The following is a 21,140-nucleotide window of genomic DNA, read 5'->3' as shown; positions in this document are numbered from 1 at the left end:
AGAATGCCACGAATCGTTCTCTCGTTCTCTGTTTCGAAATTTTCTCTTCTCGGGTGTCTACACCGTCTCGGCATATTCCATTCATGTACCTCAGAAGCGGCGACCGGAGCCCTTCGGGGTACGGGTTACAACGCCACGAGGGGTTCTCGCGACGGAAAAATGATACCGCGTCGAGGCGTTACGCCGCTGTAATAAAGGGGTGCAGATGGAATATACCCCTTTGCACACACACGCGGCGCTGTTTAACATTATTTACCGGCACGTCGGCATGGAAACCTCGCTCGAAGACGCGCGCACTCTGCACTAAACGCTCGGCAAATAAATCATTTGACGCTGCAATGTTTAGTGGCGCTTAACGCGAATATTCTATTTGGCAAAATGCACCCTCCCATTACGCGGTTTACCGATATAATTGTTGCTAAAGCCGCGGAGTAATTTGCAGACTAATTTGCTGTAACCTGCGCAACATTCTTTTCGTTTTTATCGTGACACTTTAATGCGATACCTTAATCTCAACCGTTCAAACTGTGATGTTACATCGTATGATGAGTAGATTAACAAGAAGAAATGCATTTCAATGAACCTAATGTAGTCGACGTTCAATGTTCAAAACGCAAGATGCATCTTGTATGTGTTATAACGATGCAAATAAAAACCTTGACGTAAATTGCCAATAAAATAGCAACCAATGAATCGTAAATTAATTAAAGAATTTACATTTCGGTCCAATTTAGAATTCTGTTCGGCAGCGATCAAGGAGAGACACACCTTGACAAAATCGCACGATGCACGTAATACAAGAATTCAAAGAATATTGTTATGAACAAAGCACCAAGATAATTCTGCTTTCTCAGTTTACATTACGCGTTTATCACGCATGCAGCTTCATGCAGCATTCCCACGCGACATTGTTCATTAATCGGTAACCGGTATAACAACATTTCGAAGATTGGGAGCCGCCAGTCGGGTTACGCAAGAGCCGCGAGCGCGAGATCTTGGAGCGGATTCGGCGGCATGCTCTTCCGGGATCGATCGCGGAAACGCTTATCGGAGCGTTTAATTCGGAATGATTGGGGGGGCCGAGTCGTGATCGTTAGCGCTGACACGAGCCCGGCACGAATCGCAGGTGACTGTCTGGGGCGCACCTATATCTACGGGGTGTCAAATTAGTCACGCACGCCGCCTCCGCCCACCCCGTCGGCGGACGGGCGTAACCATGGCTACTGCCGCGAATTTCTCTGCGCGGCGCGGCGCGACGCAGCGGGCGCAATTGCGCATGCAACGCGGGGATCGAGGGGTGCCGGGGGGAATTAAAAAATTGACGGGCGGATCGCTCATTTATTTGTATTTTTTCTTCCTCCCTTTTTTCACGTTTAAACGTCACCTCATGAAAATTAAAACTTTTTATCGCTCCGTGCTCGCAAAATCGAGTAATAATTTGTATTTGCTCGCGCTTTTTCCACATGGCAGATTTATCGCTCCCGATCAAGTTAACAACACGTACACGCGCGCGCGCGCGCAGACACACACGTCGTTGCTGGCAAGGATCGCGGCGCAACAAATCAAATGTCATGAACACCACGCGCGACATTATTCGCCAAATATTAGGGGAATCTCACGCGGAAATGCTCCTCCGTGTTTTACACGACCTATTTTTATTTGCGAAGAGGCAACGCGCCAAGGGTGGGTATATTCTCTCGTCCGTTCCATTTCAACCGGTCGTTCAACTATCGCTTCTACGTGTTCCGACACGTCAGACTTCGCAGGCTACTAATTGAACGGATCGCGCTTGTTCTCGAGCGCATATTGCACGTATCGTGCGCAATTACCGTCGTGCATTACCTCCAGACGTATCCGGTGCAGTTTCGCAACGGTCCCTCGTGGGTCTCCTCGCAAGCGGATCAAGTAATCCCCCATGGTTTACGGGGGCACGATTCTCATGTGCCCCCTCGCGCAGTCAACCAACCGAGACCCGTGAACGCCTCGCCGCGATATTAATACCCATACGCGGGCCCGCATGGTGAACCTGTTTATCGCGCAACGCGCGGTGAGAATTCTCGCACGAGGTCACGGTCGACTAATGGCACCTGAATCTGTTGCCCTTCCCGGCCGTGCACATAAATCAACCTAATGTCCGCCTAAATTCAGCCGAATAGCCCAATAATAATCGGGCTCTAACCGGATAAGAATTGTTTTCCTTCCTCGGTATAATGCGAAGTGCCATGAGCCTCTGTGGAGGGAAGGTGATTCCATGTAATCACTTATCACCATTCTCACAGTGGCCATTGTCGATAAAAATAACAAATTAGAGTGGTCAGTAAACTAATGACAATGTATTGATAAAAATAATATATCAAATATATAAAATAATATTCACACATTTAAAGAGATCTCGTACATAAATTACAGCGACCGCGCGGATAGTTTACCAAAAAATCTCGAAACTTATAATGATTGATTAAATTACAATAATTACAATAACACGTTCCCTTTCGCGTGTACTATTTTCGCTACACACTGAAACTTATTTTCAGATTAAGTGATATTTTTATCATTGGTAGATAAAGTAGAAAGAAAATAATTATTGGTATCACTATTACATGCTCTATCATGATATTTGTTATATGATATGTTTCTATTATATGTTTCATTATTTACTCTACTAAAAACTAAATTTCTAGCTCACAAAAAACGAAAAAATAGACAATTTTTACTTTACATGTTTGTCAAACTCTATACACGTTTTTGGTACACGTTATAGAGTTTGATAAATACAAAAAGCCTGACAATAACAACTATTCAAAAACGGCTTGACAAGGAACGTGTTAACTTAGGATTCTATTCTTCGATATACAGGGTGTCCCGGGTTTTAACCGACAAACTGCGGCAGCATATTCTACTAGTGGAAATAAGAAAAATTCTTATATCGAGTTTGCTTAGAAATGCTTTATTACAAAGTTATAAACCAATATTGAAAAGAAATATCAGATAAGTAACAACGGATTTTTTCACAAAAATAAAAATTATCTACGCAATGATTTAGTGACGCATTCAAAATGTTGTCCTTGCACATCGATACAAGCTAGACATCGACGTAGTACAGAATTTGTTACGGTACGACATTCCTGAAAATTTTGTTGCATCTCAGTAACTGAATTAGTAATTCGTTGCTTTAAATCTATCTGGTACTCTCCTGTTAGGAGATCTACGTTGATACTCTCGTACGGCAGCTCGTGCATTTCCGTCACAGAATCCGTACACGAAATGAATATCGGTGTATTCCTCATTTGAAAACACTTTTGGCATTCTGATAGTAATTGCTAGTTGACACGACGATTGAAATCTAACAGCTACTGTTGCGAAAGTAACAATCATACTGAATCGTTTCAACATAGTGAACATGAATACATGTGAATACACGTAACATAAACATCTTCGACCTTCCAAATTCTACACTATGTTCCGTTGTTACTTATCTGATATTTCTTTTCAATATTGGTTTATAACTTTGTAATGAAGCATTTCTAAGCAAACTCGATATAAGAATTTTTTCTTATTTCCACTAGTAGAATATGCTCCCGCAGTTTGTCGGTTAAAACCCGGGACACCCTGTATATAAGCAAGAGAGAAAAATATAGAAAAAGATTGAAAAAAGTCGCATAAAGTGCGTGAAAAATCTCACAAATGGCGGTATGGAAAACAGGTTTCGTTATCGACTCCTGTCGCGTCCGCCGATGGAAGCTTGCTTCTTGTCCGATAAACGCGCTTTCTGATTCCGAACATAAGAAACTGAGCGGCGCATTGGCAGACAGCAGGGGTGAGGATCTCGCACGTTAGCCGGGGTAAAACGCCTGGCTCGATATCAGGGTGGAGGAGCGTTCGCGGATACAAATGTTATTACGCGCGAACACCTCCTCGATCTCCCGAGCCCGATGGTCGCCCAAACCACCCCTCGCTCGCACGTCGCCCACCCTCTCCCACCCGGATCGTTTTTCTTGTGGGTGCGATGTTTCCAGGCGGAAAATAAGATAATGGTCCGGCGCTAGGCGCGAAAAGCCCGCGAGCGGGGAAAATGGCCCGGCGGGAAATAGCGAAGATCGTGGGAGCAGCGACACCTGCTGCGCGCGAGCAAGCGAGCAAGCAAGTGACGAAGGGCGCCCGCAGAAGAAAAAAATAAAGGGACGGACGCGTTCCTTCAGGCGGGACCCGCGACGACGAGGAGTACATAGACAGAGGGAGATCGTCATGGAGTGTATGCGTGCGCGGGGGTGTGTGTGTGTGTGCAGAAATGTCGCGCGCGAGCGATCGCGTAATCGAGTCAGCGTGACAAACGCGTGAGAATAAATCAGACGGCGCGGCATGATTGGCTTCCGTGGGGCGAACGAGGAGGAAGGGAGAGGGCGAAATTGAGCGAATGCAGAAATTGTCAGGCGAATTGCAAGCTATTGTGTTCGATTACTACTGTCGCACGTTGTCGAGTTTATCCGTCCGGCATTAGTCGCATCATGTTAATAATAATAATAGCTAACATCGTAATTCGCATTTTTATCCCACGTAAACATTTTAAATGTTAATGAAGGTTTTACTTAATCTAATAGTTGATATAATTAATAGTATAGTTGATATATTTAATAGTAGATTTAGTTAACGATTAAATTGTCTCGAGGTATAAGGACGACACACGTCATTTCAGACTTTCGTCGCGTTTCTTAGCGAGAGAGACTGTCAGGAGCCCCAAGTCGAGGGAGAAACACGTCGTTCGATCCTGAAGACCGCGAGGGTACGCGGGGGAGGACGAGCTCTCTCGCAGCGCCGTCTAACGAGTATTATAATTACTGTCGCGTAACTCAATATTGCACCCTCGATATGCTAAACTCCCGCGGAATATAGTGTTAATAGGCGTGGAATGGCGCGGGACAACACCCCGCTTCTATTAATTGCACTTCACCCTAAATGCAAATTGTTCGAAATTGAGCGAGGGCTCCCCGAATATTTGGAAACTCCATTACGGGCCAGTGTTCGTCCTTTCGTTCCTCGTACACACACATGCACGGAGGCGGGCGCGCTTGCACGTATGTGCGCACCAGCGCACACCACCTCGTTGCGGCCTAACGCGAAGGGCGGTTTCAATCGGGGAGGAAACTTGTGATGAAAAATCTATCTGGGGACATAGCCGAAATTAAATACCGGATAATATGGAGTCCCAGATTGAAAATCGCCAAATCTTGGCGTGACTCGTTACCTGCATTTTGCAATAAAAACGGTTTTCGATCGGTTCATGAGATTGAACGTCACTCGATGAGTGACTCGATCAGTAAAGTTTTAAATTGCAATATTTATAGAAGAAAAAAGTTACCAAATATCTAAAAATTCCTGGATTAAAAACAATTGTTCGCAATAGATAAGATTTGATTACGTAAACGAAGCAATCAATGTAACAAAGAATCTATAGAACATCTATGGAAGCATGATTAACAAACCTACAAGCAAAATAAATAAAATAATATAATAATTAACTAGGGAAAAATTATAAGAAAAATTTAAACTAGAGATTTACTTCCTATTTGGCACAAAAATTAATTTATTAAGACGAAGCATTGGTTTCTTAGCATCACGCAATTCAGAGTTGGTACGCAGTGTCGGCTGAAAATCGAATAAAGTTTTGGTGTTTCGGTTCTCGATCGATAGACAAAAACTTGAAACCTTCGCGGCAAGTAAGAGCAAAGAGTGGGTTGGCGGCATAGAAGACGGGGTCCACCGTTCCCGTAGATGTCTTCGGGAGATTAGCTGTCCAAGGTTCTGAGGTCTGTGGCTCAATTAAGCACTCCGTTTAGCGCTTGACTAAAAAGGGGTTGGGAGACCCTTGCCCTGCCCCCTCGAGCATCAATCATGTCGGAGCAACCCTTTTCCCGAGGGCGGTTTTGCTCCTCTATTGAGACGAAGTGTTGTGCTCAAACACAAAAACACTTCATTTGGCAGATTAGCTGTTAAACACTAAGGGTACACGCGCCGCAGCTATCAGCAAGCACGAAAAATGTCGCTCTCCGTGCACTTGGTTGGACGAATTACCAAAGTGATCAAAATAACGATCGAAGGATATCCGTTGAAGCGATTACATAAATAATGAAAGCGCAACCTGAACACACGTGAAAGATTCAGCGAACAAGTTAGATATTTACGGTTCGCTTCACTCAAATCTTCATTTCTCAAATATTCGTAAAATCTCAAGTGCAGTTATTAAAAGTGTAAACGTCTATGCCACGCTGCCTCGAGAACGATTTTCGATTTTTCGAGTCGTTCGCTGTTTCGAACGACCATTCTCAAGATCGCGATATTTTTTCAAGCATTCGGAGACGACAGTACTCAATGGAGAAGGAACCCTTCTTTTCCGAACGCGCGTATCACGGATATGAAAGCGACGCGCCGCGCTGATGGAAGACGTTCTACGCTGATCGAGGATTAATAAGATGAGGAAACGGCAAAGGATTTCCCACGGAGGGGGCTTCCCTTGACTACTCGGCCGCCTCTTTCTCTGTGTCACTAGTAGGCGGAGTAGGCTTCCGTGTGGGACACACGGTACATTCGGTACGTGCCCGCGCTCGTTTTAATATCGCGTATAACATTATGAAGCCATTGTCGGCACTCTCCCGGTCCTGAGGCCGGCAATTAACAATTAGCTGGCGGTCCTTGTAATCGAATTACGGCGGCCATTGTCGCGGGCCCAGGTACAAACGTATTCAGTTCCATCAGCCTGGGGCAGAACTGGAGCCGGCAGCACACTCACCCTCCTACCCTCTTCCCTTCGGGCCCTCTAGGACCTTATTGGCTCGTCGCGTCTCTTTTTTCCACGGTATTCTAAGATCGGATTTCTCGCCGCTGCACGCGCGTAGATGCAGAATGTGCAACCCGACATTCGGCGGGATCCCTTACAAAGGCGATTGCCGGGCGAGCCTCCGCCGGCGCGCGGGGATGAATGTCACCCCGTGAAAATATATCCGTTTCACTAGTACGATATTTCGAGTCGCGGAGAGAGGATCCGTTCAGGTATACATCCATCCCGTCCGTGAGGCGTGCCGCGTTCACGGAGATCTGCGATACGTATCGTGCACGACGATGACGACGACGATGACGACGACAAATCGTGGGAGAGCGGATTCTAGTATAGATAAATAATATTAAGCTGCTATACGAAGTAACAAATTCTACGACGAGTAAACGCGGGATTATTTCCGATTCACGTTTGGATCGTTTTCCGATGATGACGTCCGCTCATGACGTTGAAACGGAGATTAATGATATCGTGATGAATTCACATTGCTGTTCTTTTATTGAAAAATTAATGAAGACCGTGCGGGATTTTATAAACTTTGCGATTTTATCGAGATGGAATCGCCCGGAAGATGAGAGCATGAAAATAAGAAAGATCCTTAAAAAGTTTTCAACTTTCTTTCTTTATTTTCATGGCTTTTAATTTTTCGCTGCGTAACTTCGATCGATATAATTAATTGAAGTTAATTTGGGGACAGGTGAAAATCCGCCACGCGAGACAACCTGTGTACATCGACACGGGAAGCAACGAAGTAAATTTAATCCGATTCAATCTACATAACCATGCCTCAGTTCTTCGCAAGGCGCAATGTTGTAGCTCAGTAATGGAGCGCTCGAGCCCGTTAAAAGTTCTCTTGTGAGGCGACGAAGAGAGAGAAAGAGAGAGATCAGGAGAAAGAAAAAGAGAAAAAGAGAGATCGCGCCAATTATCAATTTCCAAATCCCGTTTGATTAAAGCCATTCGACTACGAAAGAGCCCCCGCTTTATCGAGGCATCTCGCGGCCCTTTAACGAGTAACCGATGTCAAACGCAGCCGGAGAAGAGCCGACAAACGCGCGCATGCACACGTATATCGAGCACATAGATACAGGCAGAACCCACGCGCGCGTACGTACATGTGTACAGGTAGAGAGGAGAGAGGGAGGAAGAGAGTGCTCGGGGTCACTCTCGCCGAGGGAATACACCGAATTCGAGATATATCCAGGCAGAACCAACTATTAATTTGGTTCCCAGGCGTCGGGTGGTGGTACGGGGGTAGAAGTACGAGCGAAGAGCCACGAAGGACGGACGGGCCAGCGACGTGGAAGGAAGGGCAGGAAAGAGAGAGAGAGAGAGAGACAGACAGAGAGAGGAGGAGAGAAAGAGAGAATGGAGGAGAAAGGGGAGGCTTCAACCAGGACCAGAAAGCCTCCGGGGCAACAGATTACTGTCTACGGCCTATACACCCTTCGCCTCCTTCCCTATCCCTGCTCTATTCCCCCGCCCTCTTCTCGTCCTCGCCTCCTCTGCATACCCGTCTCCTCCGGTCCGACCGTGGCTGGCCCATGAAGTTAATAATCATCAAAAGTCACAGTGTTTGTCGAGGGCGGCCGCCCTTTGTGCGCCCACGCGTGCTCCTGACGCTAATACGACTCCACCCGGGCTTTATTACGAGTTATTAGAGTTATTACATCGGCGACGGATTTTCACGTGCAGCGTGCGCGCGCACGCTCGCGGGTTTCTTTTGTGTGCCTCGTTCGCTTTCTTTTCACTTCGGTGAGATCCTTTTACTTTCCTGTTTCTACTTTTACGCGTTTACCTTTTTTTTGTGAGTGGGAAAGGAATAGTGGTAATGATTAGGGCAGTTTGGTACGCGTCTTGGGACGCAACAGTACTTCACGAAACAGTGACTGGGAAAAAGCATTGAGCACATCAGGAAGAAATAAATATTAAATTATACGAAAATGAGAAATTTATAGTAGTTAATTATGGAACACGTTGTGAGAAGAAGAGAAAAGTGATTTAACGAAACGATAAGTATATAATAATTATAACATAAATTATAAGAAAAGAATAGAAAAAGTATAAATTAAAAAGAGGTACAACAGGAGGAAAAAATACAAATGCTGAAGTTTGCAACCAAAATAAAACACGATTTATTCTTGGTTACTGCAATTAATACTGATGTGGAAGAAACGATAAGAAATCTTAAACGGCAATTTGTTATCATGCGATTACAGCACCGTTATTACCAGGTTAACGCGATTTCATGTTTTTCGTCGCGTTTAGCTGTTTGCAATCCAATAAACAACGCTTTACGTTTTAATTTTATTTGACTGAGACGTGGTCCTGGCTCGCTGAAAGTGCGCATTGACCAGGCTCTGATGAGTGCTCTTTACAAACGAGAAGTCTGATGACTATAATTGTGGTACACAGTTACGGAGCGCGGCGGAACACGGTCGCAAGAACGCTACTGGATGTACGACGTGGCGTAATTTCGAGCGCACAGACGCGACTTAATGGCGTTAAATACGCACGCGCCGTGATCCAGTTCTCTCTCTCTCTCTCTCTCTCGGGATTTCCCGAGTCCAATTCCTCTCCGACGTGCTGTTAACGCTAACCGAAGTTAACTAAATGTTCCGTCTCTTATTAGATCGTTCGCCGTAATCTCTGACGTAATCCCCGGTGCAGATATAAGGATACAAAGAAAAGCATCATACGGTACGAGCGCGAATGAATATCGCGACGGGTTAAAATTATTATTAAATTTCTCAGCGAGAAACTGTGAGGAAAGTGTGGGAAGTTTGTCTTTTTCGTTATTTTGAATGCAGAAAAATCCGGAAAGTCATCGTTCCAATTGGCAGAATTTCCCTCCGAATTACGCACGAGTGACAATAGCGCGCGCGCGCGCGCGCACGCTGGGGGATCCGTTGCGAGCCTCGTCTCAGCGCAAACATATTGTCTGGTAAACAGCTTCCCGCACAAAGGATGCATTCAGTCGATCTCGCCGCCGCGAGAGCGTACAGCGAGAAAGTACAAGGACCCGGGGCCAGACAATGTGGGACACGGTGTCAAAATACGCGGGCCATACGGCTAATTTGTCGAATTTCGGAGCGGCCTCGCACCCACACCACCTCGCGTGCCACCCTCCGCTCTCGTACGCGCCTCGTTCCAGTCGTTCGCCTTGTTCGCGCATCCAATCGCACTGTCAGCTTCCCGAAATTGCGGGGTGACAATCGACGAAGTGGAAATCTTCGCGTCTTCGCGTCGAGATTTTCGTGACTTTATGACGGACGCTCTCGTACATCTCACCGGAGGATCATCCGGCAGGATCATTGTGCAACGCAAGGATCCACTCGGCAAACAACGGACGGTCCGTGCCGGATCCGCGAACGGCGTTACGCGGAGCCGTTTAGTCACATTGTACGAGTGAAATCGCCTGGTGTTTGGGATGTTATTTGTAGCACATTAGTATTGTATCGCGGTACGACGGGGTTAGGCCGGGGCGTTGGAGTGTTTAAGGGTGATTACACGCAACGACAGGGGTGGCTTTATTGGAGGACACCGCCAGCGGTGCTCACTCGTGCCGGAAACTCGTTGGAAATACTCGCAAAAATACGTCTGGCTTACGTATGAAGTCGGTCCCGTTCGTGATGTTAGCGGGAAATGCGACATTTGGATCATCGGATAACATTCGCCGGCAGATTTGTCAATTTTTAATCCCTTCTTCGTAACTGTAAAGTTATTTCACAAGTTATATATATATATATATATATATATATATATATATCGTTATTGCTCGACTGCGACTTCTACTGAGCCAAATACTTCTGTCAACGTGAAATGAAAGAACTGAATTTTTTAGGAATGTAACCATTTCCTTCTATTTCCTGGATGGGTTTGATCATAGCATACTCGTATTGTCACAGTTATTGCACAATACGACCCATCATCTTATCATCCCCGCTTTTATATTATTTTGCACACAAATCAAATATTCATCTTTCTTCTCCTTCCCATTTTGTAATTTATATCATCATCAGTAACAGGATCTCTCTTCTGTCAGTATCACGCGAGACACGCTAGACACATACGTTCGAGCAACAGTTCGTGTACCGGACAAAGCGGAGAAAAGCAAGATTCTTCGAGATTTCACGAGTCCTCGCGACTCTATGCGGTCGACGTAACTCGGATGGCTCGCGAATGCTGTTGCGCAATGTTGCGCCAGCAATTAGCGCAGTTTAACCGCAGTGCGGACGCGAGTGCGCGCAGTCTGGACGGCGCTCGCATTGCGAGACCATGAGAAATGAGAACGACTGCGTAGGATTGAATTTGCCCGACAGTTTGACAGTGCTGAAGGGCGGAGAAGGGGAAATATCACGAGGGGTCGGAGGAGAGCTGATTGGGGGGCAGGGGGGCATAAAAAGCGCGGTGAATAATAGACCCCAACCCTCTCCAAACATCTCCCTTCTCTATGCATGCCGCGGTACCCTGGACCGGAATCTAGGCTTATATTCGAAACGTGTCCCCTCTCTCTTCCTTCTCGCTCGGTCTATTCGTCTATCTTCTTCTTTCTCTATCTCCGTCTCTTTAGTACTCTCTCTTTATCCCCAGCCTCCCCTGCTCGTTCTATCCGCGCTCGTCGTAGTGTACCGACGATGGGGCTTTGATAGACTTGTAATACACCCGGAAGAAAAATAGCCTCGTCGTCCGTCTCTCTCGTTGTTCACGGATTAGCGGCAGTGTTGTGTTAGCCTCTTTCGGCCGGGGCGATTAACATCGACGATTACAGTGTGTGAACGCGTATCTCCGTCTACACCTTGGCGCGCGTAACGGTAGAATCATCAGCGCGCGTCGCCCTTAAGAACCTTAGAACTCTAGGGATCTTGAAACCTCGCTCTTGGAAAGTAGGTCGGAAAAAATCGGAAATGATCGGCCCGTGAAACGTTCTTAGAATTCATCAAGACTTATAATCGATGCTTGATATCTTTGCTGAAGAAACTTAGAAAGCTGGCGAAAAAGAAGAGAAGGGATAATCGAATTTTGTTTAATAAACGAGTCTAAGAAATTTATTCACTGAAATATTAATCTTGAATTGGAAATCGTATCTGTTTTTATCACTTTGTTCGAGTCGTTAAAAGCGTCGGTATATTCGTAGCTTTTAAAAGATGCACGTGCCGCCATTCATTCATCACATGCTTCGCATCGCAATGAATGTTTAATAGTTCTGATGGTATTATCGCTACGTACGATTACGTAGACACATGTCGCCTATCACTTTGAACATTCTGTAACTGAGCGTCATATCGGTAGAAATTAATTTATCGACCATGATAACACGCGACAGCCGTACGCGGAAAATATTAATAAGCGTTAAACGATCGCGCAAATTATCAAAAGGCGCTAATAATTTCCCGGATAATTTTCCGCCATTGGAGGAGATAATAATGCGCGTTTCAATAATTTTCCTTCGGTATAGAGACTCGCTGTCGTATCTAAAACGGCATTCGATGCTCGGAAACCGAGAGACCGTGCAATAATCGCGTGACCTCCTCGGGAATATTAGTTGTCCGATAAATTACGATCGTAATTCGTTCTGCCGAAATTCCCAGTGCAGGTCACGCAAGGGTGAATTCTAAAAAGATGTACATTTAATAAAAAAATCCCTTTATTGAAAACCAATGTCGCTGCATCGCAACGCGGCGCATCGCGGCGCCTCCGCGCGACTCTTCGGACCATCTCGCAGGCCACCATCACGGCCGAACAATAGCCAAAATCTGTTAATACTCCGTTCAGCAACAATGAACTCGACGTGGCGTGAGCGCCTCGAATACCTTTTTGCTGGCGCTAATCCGAATTCGACGAGAGCCGCCGTCGAGCATAAAGCGACCATCGTCCCGGAACGATGTGTTCCATCAGAGAGATGGCGAAAAAACAGAGAGAGGAAGAGTGCGTGTGAGAGAGAGAGAGAGAGAAGAAGGGAAGAGGGAGGAAGGGAGCGAAAGAGAGTGCGTGTGCGTACACGCGGTGTAAAAGGAAAAAAGCTCGTGCGATAGAACTCGAGAGAGTGATTTTCGGCGCGATAGGCTTCTTGCTCGCCGAGTACTCGTCACCGTATGTTACCAAAGAGAGAAAGAAAGAGACAGAGAGAAAGAGAGAGAGAGAGGAAGAACAAAAATTGTTGTTGCGCAGTCACCGGAAGCACATCATACATACATTCATGTTTGCAGCATGTTTAATATCACGCTCGCGTATGCACTTACGTACGGGGTAACGCAATAATAAAGGGCGCGCGAATGCACTAATACGAGAATCGCGTAACAGTTTGATTGCGAGTTGCATGAAAAATTTCTGCTCAGATAAGACGCTACGGCGTATAACAAACTGTCGTACCTGAAGTCTCGATTGTTATTACATTTTACAGTGACTGTAAGAGGTATTGCAATAATTTCGTAAAACAATACATTATTTATGCTGATTTATTATTTATGATTCTTTTTTGTAATTGGACGCGCGCAACGGTACTCTTGGTCGATCATGCCAGACGCGACGAATCCACGCGAAAAAATCGGGACTGTTATTCCCTCACGTTACTTGCGCATTACCGCGATAATGATAATTAGTCCTCTCGTCCGCGCGCCCCGGCCCTCCCAGTGGAATCTTGCAAATTATGCAACTCCGACATTACGAAGTTTCTCGGGCGAGAGAGCGCGCTGCGTAAAATCTCACAAAGACTAACACGTGCCACAAGGAGGGAGCAAGGTACTCAGAAACGTCGAGGAGAACGGCGGAGAGAGGAGGGAAGTGGGGAGAGAGGGAGTCAAAAAAGTGTCGTCGCTTCTCAGCGACAACGGAACGGCGTCCAATTTTAATCCCGGAATTACTTCCATTTTATTTCAATTTTCTTGCATTTAAACCGTCTAAGCGAGTTTACCTTCGCAATATCATTGCCGAGGATCGTCGCGAGTCGACCGGCTGGTCGGGTCGGGTCCCGAGGAAGAGGGTGAGAGGGAGAAAGAGAGAGACAGTGAGGATAAGAAGAAGGACGTCGGAGGCGGAGGCGGGCGGAAAAGGTAGAAGTACCTGCTCTAATAAATTTACGACCTAAAAAGATTAAGCCACGTTAGCCCTGTTCTTTATATTTCCGCGAGAGGAGCGAGAACGAGCCCTCCCGTCCACCCCCGCCCGCCCGCCCGCGCGCGCGCACTCTTTCGCCACTCGTAAATGCGAGTCAGTTCACAGTGAACGAGACGAAGACAGGGCAAGGTGCACGAGATCTCTGCAGAGAGAGAAGGAAAGAGAGAGAGAGAGAGAGAGAAAGCGGGATGAGGGTGACGGCAGAAGGGGGCGGCGAAGGGAGGCAGAGGACGGAACGAGATGGAAAAGGATATATAAGAGATACGAAGGGAAATTCGCTTATTTTCCCATCATTTCGGCGTGGCATCTTGTCCGTAGCCTTTTCTCATCCACGGAGCCAGGAAAGAAAATTGCTTCTCGTCCTCGAGAGCGGAATATCGTCCTGATGAGCTCGGGAATGCTCCGATATCCACCCCTTCGCGTCCCCACCCTCTGCCCCCGTTGAGTCCTAAACCTCCGTGATGCCTCCGACGTTTAACCCCGTCTTCGTTTCACTTCGTTTCCGTGTTCTCCTCTTTCTTATTCTTTCTCTCTACCCCTCCCTCTCCTTTTTCTATCTTTCGAGAGACGATGTTCACTTCCGATAGTAACACTCAATTTGCTAGTCACTCGTTATTCGAACGCTGTGCTTCTCTTGTCGCCGATTGTTCCAGTAGACGCGAACAAACATTTTTGTATCGACACCATTATGTTATAATTACAAAGCACATTTTTAGTCATGTAATGTGAACGAGCCAGACAGCGTTAATGCGATCGTATTTCCCCATCTATGGGGCCCAAATTGACAGTTTGCCTGCAAACGATTTTTCTGAAACATCTCAACTATCACAAATAAAAGATGTCGGGGATCAATTGGTCCACGTTATTTATCCGAAATGAACATTAAGTTTCTCAAAGCAAAACACAGCGTTCAACGATCGCTGATGGTCGCGTTCTCGCCCAGCTCGCGCCGTCTGCGTGTGAATTCGTCACGGCAGACCCGGTGGGCCTTATACGGGGCGCGTCTCGACGGGGACTGAATAATTCATAATCCCGGGTGCCGATAGCATCGGCTCTTAACGCAATAGACTTAAGCGAGCTGCCAACAGCAGCCATGTTACAATAAAGAAATCAACATGGCCGGGAGTCGTGGCGGGGCGTCCCCCTCCGACGTTTCTTCCCTCCTTGGGTCCACCTTGGAGGAGCACCACGTCACGTCGCGTCGCGTCGCGTCGCCCGTTCACTTTCGATTTCGCCCCACGGGCTCGTTACTCTCTTAATGCCGATGGAAGGGTGGACCCCGTCTCTCTCACACCCTTCGATCTTTCGCCGTCCCTCTTCTCGCCCCCCCTTTTCTTAGCCAACGCCGCTTTTAGGGGTGGACCTGAGAGACCCGCCCAGAGAAACGTTTCTGCAACCCTCCGTTTGGAACAGAAATCGAGAAAGGTAGCGAGAAAGAGAGGGAAGGAAGAAGAAAGGGAGAGAAGGAGAAAGAGGGAGAGAGCAGAGGAACGCTAGGGGAGAACGCAGGAAAGAAAGAAAGTCTTAGCAGCCACTTTTCTCGCCCTTCACATGATCACACCCTGCCAAAGGAACTCTATTTTCTACTGAACTCCCGGAATCTCCCCCTTTTTTGCTCATACTTTTCTTACTTTTGCTTTGACTTACTCTTTGCTGTCTAGCGCTCTTAACGGCTGCACTCTCGTGGTAGAATTTCGCAGTTGATCAGTCCATGACCAGTGGCTGCACCAATCGTGCCGTCCCTTCTTCGGGGGAGACTCCAGAACAGCCAATGTTAACTTGAAGAGTGCGGTAGACATTCGCTCGTAGAAATCCGCGACGAATCGATTGCAACTATGTTGAGACATCAAAGAGGAACTTCTGGAAACGATTAGAAACGTGTAATATTTTTAAGAAGTAACAACTAAATTGTGTCGATAAAGGATTTTTGACTGATAGAAAATGCAGAATATAGAGCAGTTAAATGTAAAGTATGATACACGATATCTCTCTTTGTATTTTTATTTAATTAATATAATTAATTCTCTCGGTATATTGTATGTAATATTTCTACTGTATCGCTTCTCGGGATACCATCTTATCAGAAAATTATCGAATCGATTGTAGTTACGTAATAACTATGTAATTGAAATATAAATTCGTGTAAAGCAGCATTCAATATTATTTAATCTCAAGAGACCATGATTATAACGGACCCTTTGTAAGAAACGTTTCGGAGTGTGTGTAACAGCGTAGCGGAGATCGAACATTTTGTCAAAGTCAAGAGCGATATCTCGACTGCATGACGGAGATCCGGGGCGCGTAAAGGAGAGAAGAATGAGAAGAAAGGAGGGTGCCCTTTTTCTCAAGTACACGGTGGTGACACGTTACCATTATCGCGTCTCAGCGGCTAATGAGAGTTTGTGCCGCTATTGTTCCCGATTTACATCGAGCCAGACGCCGTAGCGAGCTTAATGAATCTACAAAATTAAGCTCACAAAAAATATCAAACACGGCTAATTATTATTACTCGTCAGTTAAAGGCAGCAAGAATTTACGTAGTGCATAAATCTGTACTAGAATTTATTAAAAGGCTTACAAAGCGTTCCGTAAGTTCACGCGAAAATAAGCGCGCATTTATTTCAGCATCCGTTCGTGCTATTTTCGATTGAATAATGACGAGACTGTTCTCGCGCGTTATGTTTCAGGTCTGGTTTCAGAACAGACGAGCCAAGTGGCGTAGACAGGAGAAAATGGAAGCCGCGAGACTGGGCCTGAGCGAGTACCATCACGCAGCTAACATGAGGTTCGTCCGAGCTCGAGTTAACGTTACTAGCGCGTTGTTCAGATATCTGTAATGAATAACGGCTACAGCACGAAGACGTTTCGTTTCAGGAACGTCGCCGGCCCGGCTCTAGGTCTGCCAGGGGATCCTTGGCTAGCACCGCCAGGGTTGCTCAGCGCACTTCCCGGTTTCCTTGCTGCACCTCACACGGGATACCCCAGTTATCTGACGTCTCCCAGGCGATTGCCGTCACCGCCGAACGTCGGCGCTGTGGCTAACGCCGTTCCAGGTAATAATCATCTTCTTTAATACCTAGCACCTCTTATAATCAAAAACGAACAATGAAAGAACTGTTGCCCAAAAAAAATAAAAAGCGATACATATACACGCGTTCTACCATTTCGAAAATGAGACAATTCGAGTTTCCGGCTTGGCCTCGTTTGCTATTTCAGTCCTTCAATCACGAATCCCTCAGTTGATGAAATTCTTAGACTCAGTCGATTGCCTCGGACGATGATATGGATTGTCTTTCTCTAAATGAATCTTGGGTCCTCTTTCATGATTGCTTAATTGAAGTAAACGCAGTCTCTGTGAAAGAGACCTGTGAAAAAGATCATTGATCATCATAGAGCATCTCGTCATAGAGTCTGCATATTACAAATCATAGAATAGAAGTTTCTGGCATTGTTGCTCTCATCATTGTCTTACTTAACGAAACGTAGAAATTACGTTTTTCTTGCAGGATCGCTTGCCAGCAGCATGGCGAGCATAAGTGCCAGCGGCCACGTGCAACCACCACCGCCGAGTCCGCCGGGGCACGATCCGCGCACCTCGAGTATCCAGGCGCTCAGGATGCGGGCCAAGGAGCACGTCGAGAGCATCACCAAAGGCCTGCAGATGGTTTGAAGGTTAACCACCGAGGATCCGCCGAGGGATACGCGTCGAGGCATCGCGCTCGTGGCGGCGTGACGAGCTACCCCTCGCCATCCCAGACATTCCGGAGATCCCAAAGAGTCGGCTGAGCAGCGAGAGCGGTACGTCGACCGACGAGAGCACGAGAGAGTTCTTTCCGCGATGTAGGGAGTAGGCATCCCCGACGATGCTGGACGCGACGCAAGTACGAGAGCCTTCGCGAGACGAAGTCGATCGTCCGCGGAGGATAAATTCCCGGTTAAGAGAAAGATGATCTTGCTCTTCTGACTGGTACCGACAGTTACCGGAGTTTACTGGTTACCGGCGACGACGGCGTTAGATGACTACAAGAATTAAAACTGCAAGGATCGACGATTGTAGATCGGTGGGTGTACCTTCGACAATCGTAGAGACTGTAAGTGTGTGTGATAATTGCCAGGTGTCTAGGAGCGATGAGTATGTGTTCATGATTGAGAACGGGCTGAGAGACGCTGGAAATATCGAGAGTAACCTAATGATTTTATTCTAAAAATGATCCTTAATTTTACACAAATTCGTAGAAGGATTATAGAAGAAGCAAGATTTTCCTATGAAAAGAATTTGATCAAGGAAAGATTTTCCGTAAAACGGCAAAGAGAACATAGAAAATGTCTAAGGAACGTTTGTAAGATTAAGATGCCTCTTAGGCACTTGCTCGTGACGCTTTTGATAATTATTAAAATGACAGTAGTTACCACAAACGGTCAACTGTACACACAAACTCACGACTGGCAAGACACTTTAGAACGAATTGAGTGAAAAATTTCCTCTAAGTCGGTATTGTGCAATAGTCGAGAGAAATTAAGTTGCGCAGACTTGTCGCATAGTCAAAGTAAAGACAAAGAAGAACAAAGATCGATTAGCTTACCATTATATTGTTAACAGTCTCTCATTTATTGTGACTTGTGTGACTAAATTAAATTACCTTTCGCAGCGTTTGGGAAGAGAACGTTGAAGATACACGAACAGTTTTCAAAGGGCATGATATTTGACTCTTGGAAATTACTTGCACATGCGATTTCATTGCCGAAAGGTCAAAGTGGACGTTACCTAATTTTGTAAATCGATATCGTCGATCATCGCGAATAACAGCAATCTAGTTTTACATTTATTTGTGACTAGATTGTTGATCAATTTATTAATTCGTTTAACTAATTTATACAATTTTGTATTCCATGTATTTTGCGGTATATTTCGTATTACTCGACATGACGCACAATAAACGAGCGACGATGAGAAATCAGACGATATCTCTCACAAAACGAATTGGTTTACGATCCTCGAATGTTGGTTATAAACAGATGTCAATAAATTAGCGTCAATTTATATATATATATATATATCCATATATATAGATATGTGGAATATTTACATCATCGCTCAATACCTCAGCTATTTCAAGCAGTGAAAAATAGCTGATATCACTTTTGGTTTATCTCTCGTCTATTTCGAAACGCACGTATAAACTTATAATTTAGATATTTCGCGCATAAAGCTTCCACTTTTGGCTTTTGCGTTAAGCACAAAGAAAATCCTCATCATTTCTTGCTCCTTGAACCTCGTGCTCCGCGTTGCGTTGCCGTTAATCACAATACAAAGAAACAGAAATAAGAAAGGATCTCTTCACTTTCCGAGGAGAGAAAAAGAGAGAAAGAGAAAGAGAGAGAAGAAGAACCAGAGATCGATCTGTTTGACAAATACGTCCATTATCGAATAATTGAATATCCTGTATATGATAGTGTCTTAGGACAAGCGGGGGCGCAATAAGCGGAAAGGAATGCTGTTGTTTGATAAGGATATACCTTAAAAGAGCAACTTAGACGTTAATAGCACTGCGCGATCAGATCGAGTAACGCATCGCGGAGCGTATTCGATTCGCGCTCGTCGACCGCATGCTTTCTCGCGACTCGAGACAAGTTGCATTCAAGACCCTTCGTAGCAGAATACGTGCGACTGAAATGTCGTTTTAACGTTTGAACGTAAAAAGGTAAAGCCGGTTATTTACAAAAGCTCCTGGATCGGCGACGCTCATGTAGCCGACGGCGATCGTGCATCGGCGAACTAGCGAAATATCTCTTGTAGAATATAGGATAAAGAAAAAAAGAGAGAAAGAGATGAGACACGGAGGCGAGAGAAATGTGAATTTTGACATAAACAATATTCTGCAGTATTAATACGTTAAGGCGAAGAATTGTGCATATTCTATCTATAGACGCCATCGTGGTATGTAAATTCCGGAGAGCGCGGAGGAGGATTCGTCACCACCGATCAACGTTTAACAATTGAATGCGAAGCTCGACTCGCGACATGCAAAATCGTAAGGCTTCAAAAAATATCATTTTTCGATTAAGATGAGTCCAAAATCTTTTCTTTAATTTGTCTGCGCCAAGAAGTTTACGTTAAAAAGACGAAAGCATGTTTGGAGCCTCTACTTTGTCAGACATAATACGGAGTTTGGCTAAAAAAAGGCAGTTTTCGTTAGCTCGATGTACTGTTCTTACAGCTCCTTACGATTTCGCAGACCATATTTCTTTTCTGATACTTGCACGCGGATCATTCACAAGTGCGAGCCGGTCAGCCTCCGCGGTCCATAAACGAGAACTCGTAGAAAACGAAGAAACGTAGTTAGTCACTTCCCGGACGTCTATTTGTATATATACCCGCTCGTGACAGAATAAAAGATTCGATGTACATATTTAATCGTACCATATCGTTTGAAAGACAGGGCCTCCTTTATTGAAATAAAAATACAAACGATAATAATATTGAAAAGGAGGAGCCGATTTTACTATCACTTTATCGTCAACCCATTTTCCTCTCCTTAAATTCCTTACACGTGGAAAACAATGAAGAGCAGTGAAACTTGAACCTGAGAGTTCGAAATTCAGAAAGTATTTACATAATAATTTTGTTCCTTGTAGAGAATTTTCCAAGTTCATAGAAGAAGATATATTTTCTTCAACATGTTTTAATTTCATGATGTATTAGTCATTGAAAATTACTTAAATATTCACGTTAAAGTTATTGTCCAATTCATTTTTATTTTATTTGTTATAAATTTATTAATCAGATAATTTGATCTAATATTTTGCAGCTGGTTCTTATTATTAGCTGGTTGTATATTTCGTGCGCAATCAGAGTGCGACAGGGTGAGATGTATACCATAAAAATTTTAATTCCCACGGAGAAAGTAACATATATTTACCAAGAAATTAACATATCAAAGAACGACTTTAATCAAGTCTTAATTCATTTTCGCGAAAAGAGGGCGAAAGCGGAAAGAGTTGCAACTGGTAGGGGGTCATCGCTCGCCTTCCTTCGGGTTTAATTAAAACTGAAGATTTGCCAGAGGATACGACAAATCCGTTGATGCTGGAATGACCGAGAACTGGCGATTGTTTAAAAGAATAATTTTTCATGTTATCTATAAAATAAAGCAAGATTTCACATGAACAAATCGAACGTTCCTTTCATTTTCCT

At 45.1% G+C, this 21,140-nt stretch overlaps 1 protein-coding gene across 2 annotated transcripts in view; it reads left to right on the top strand.

The window, feature by feature from the left end:
* Positions 1 to 20,433, top strand: part of LOC105276823 (retina and anterior neural fold homeobox protein 2) — a 46,149-nt gene extending 25,716 nt beyond the window's left edge. Inside the window, exons 3-5 of one of the 2 annotated variants that reach the window (XM_011334752.3) lie at positions 16,633 to 16,730; positions 16,820 to 16,998; positions 17,432 to 20,433. In XM_011334752.3, the coding sequence (XP_011333054.1) occupies positions 16,633 to 16,730; positions 16,820 to 16,998; positions 17,432 to 17,481 (327 nt within the window). In that variant the 3' untranslated portion in view covers positions 17,482 to 20,433. The remainder of the gene's footprint in view (positions 1 to 16,632; positions 16,731 to 16,819; positions 16,999 to 17,431) is intronic. The other variant, XM_011334751.3, reaches the window with a different exon arrangement.
* The last annotated feature ends 707 nt before the right edge of the window (positions 20,434 to 21,140 follow it).

Source organism: Ooceraea biroi, chromosome 2 (assembly GCF_003672135.1).
Source record: "Ooceraea biroi isolate clonal line C1 chromosome 2, Obir_v5.4, whole genome shotgun sequence".
NCBI classification, from domain to species: domain Eukaryota; kingdom Metazoa; phylum Arthropoda; class Insecta; order Hymenoptera; family Formicidae; genus Ooceraea; species Ooceraea biroi.
The sequence above is the reverse complement of the archived record's forward strand: the minus strand, read 5'-3'. Positions and strand labels throughout refer to the sequence as shown.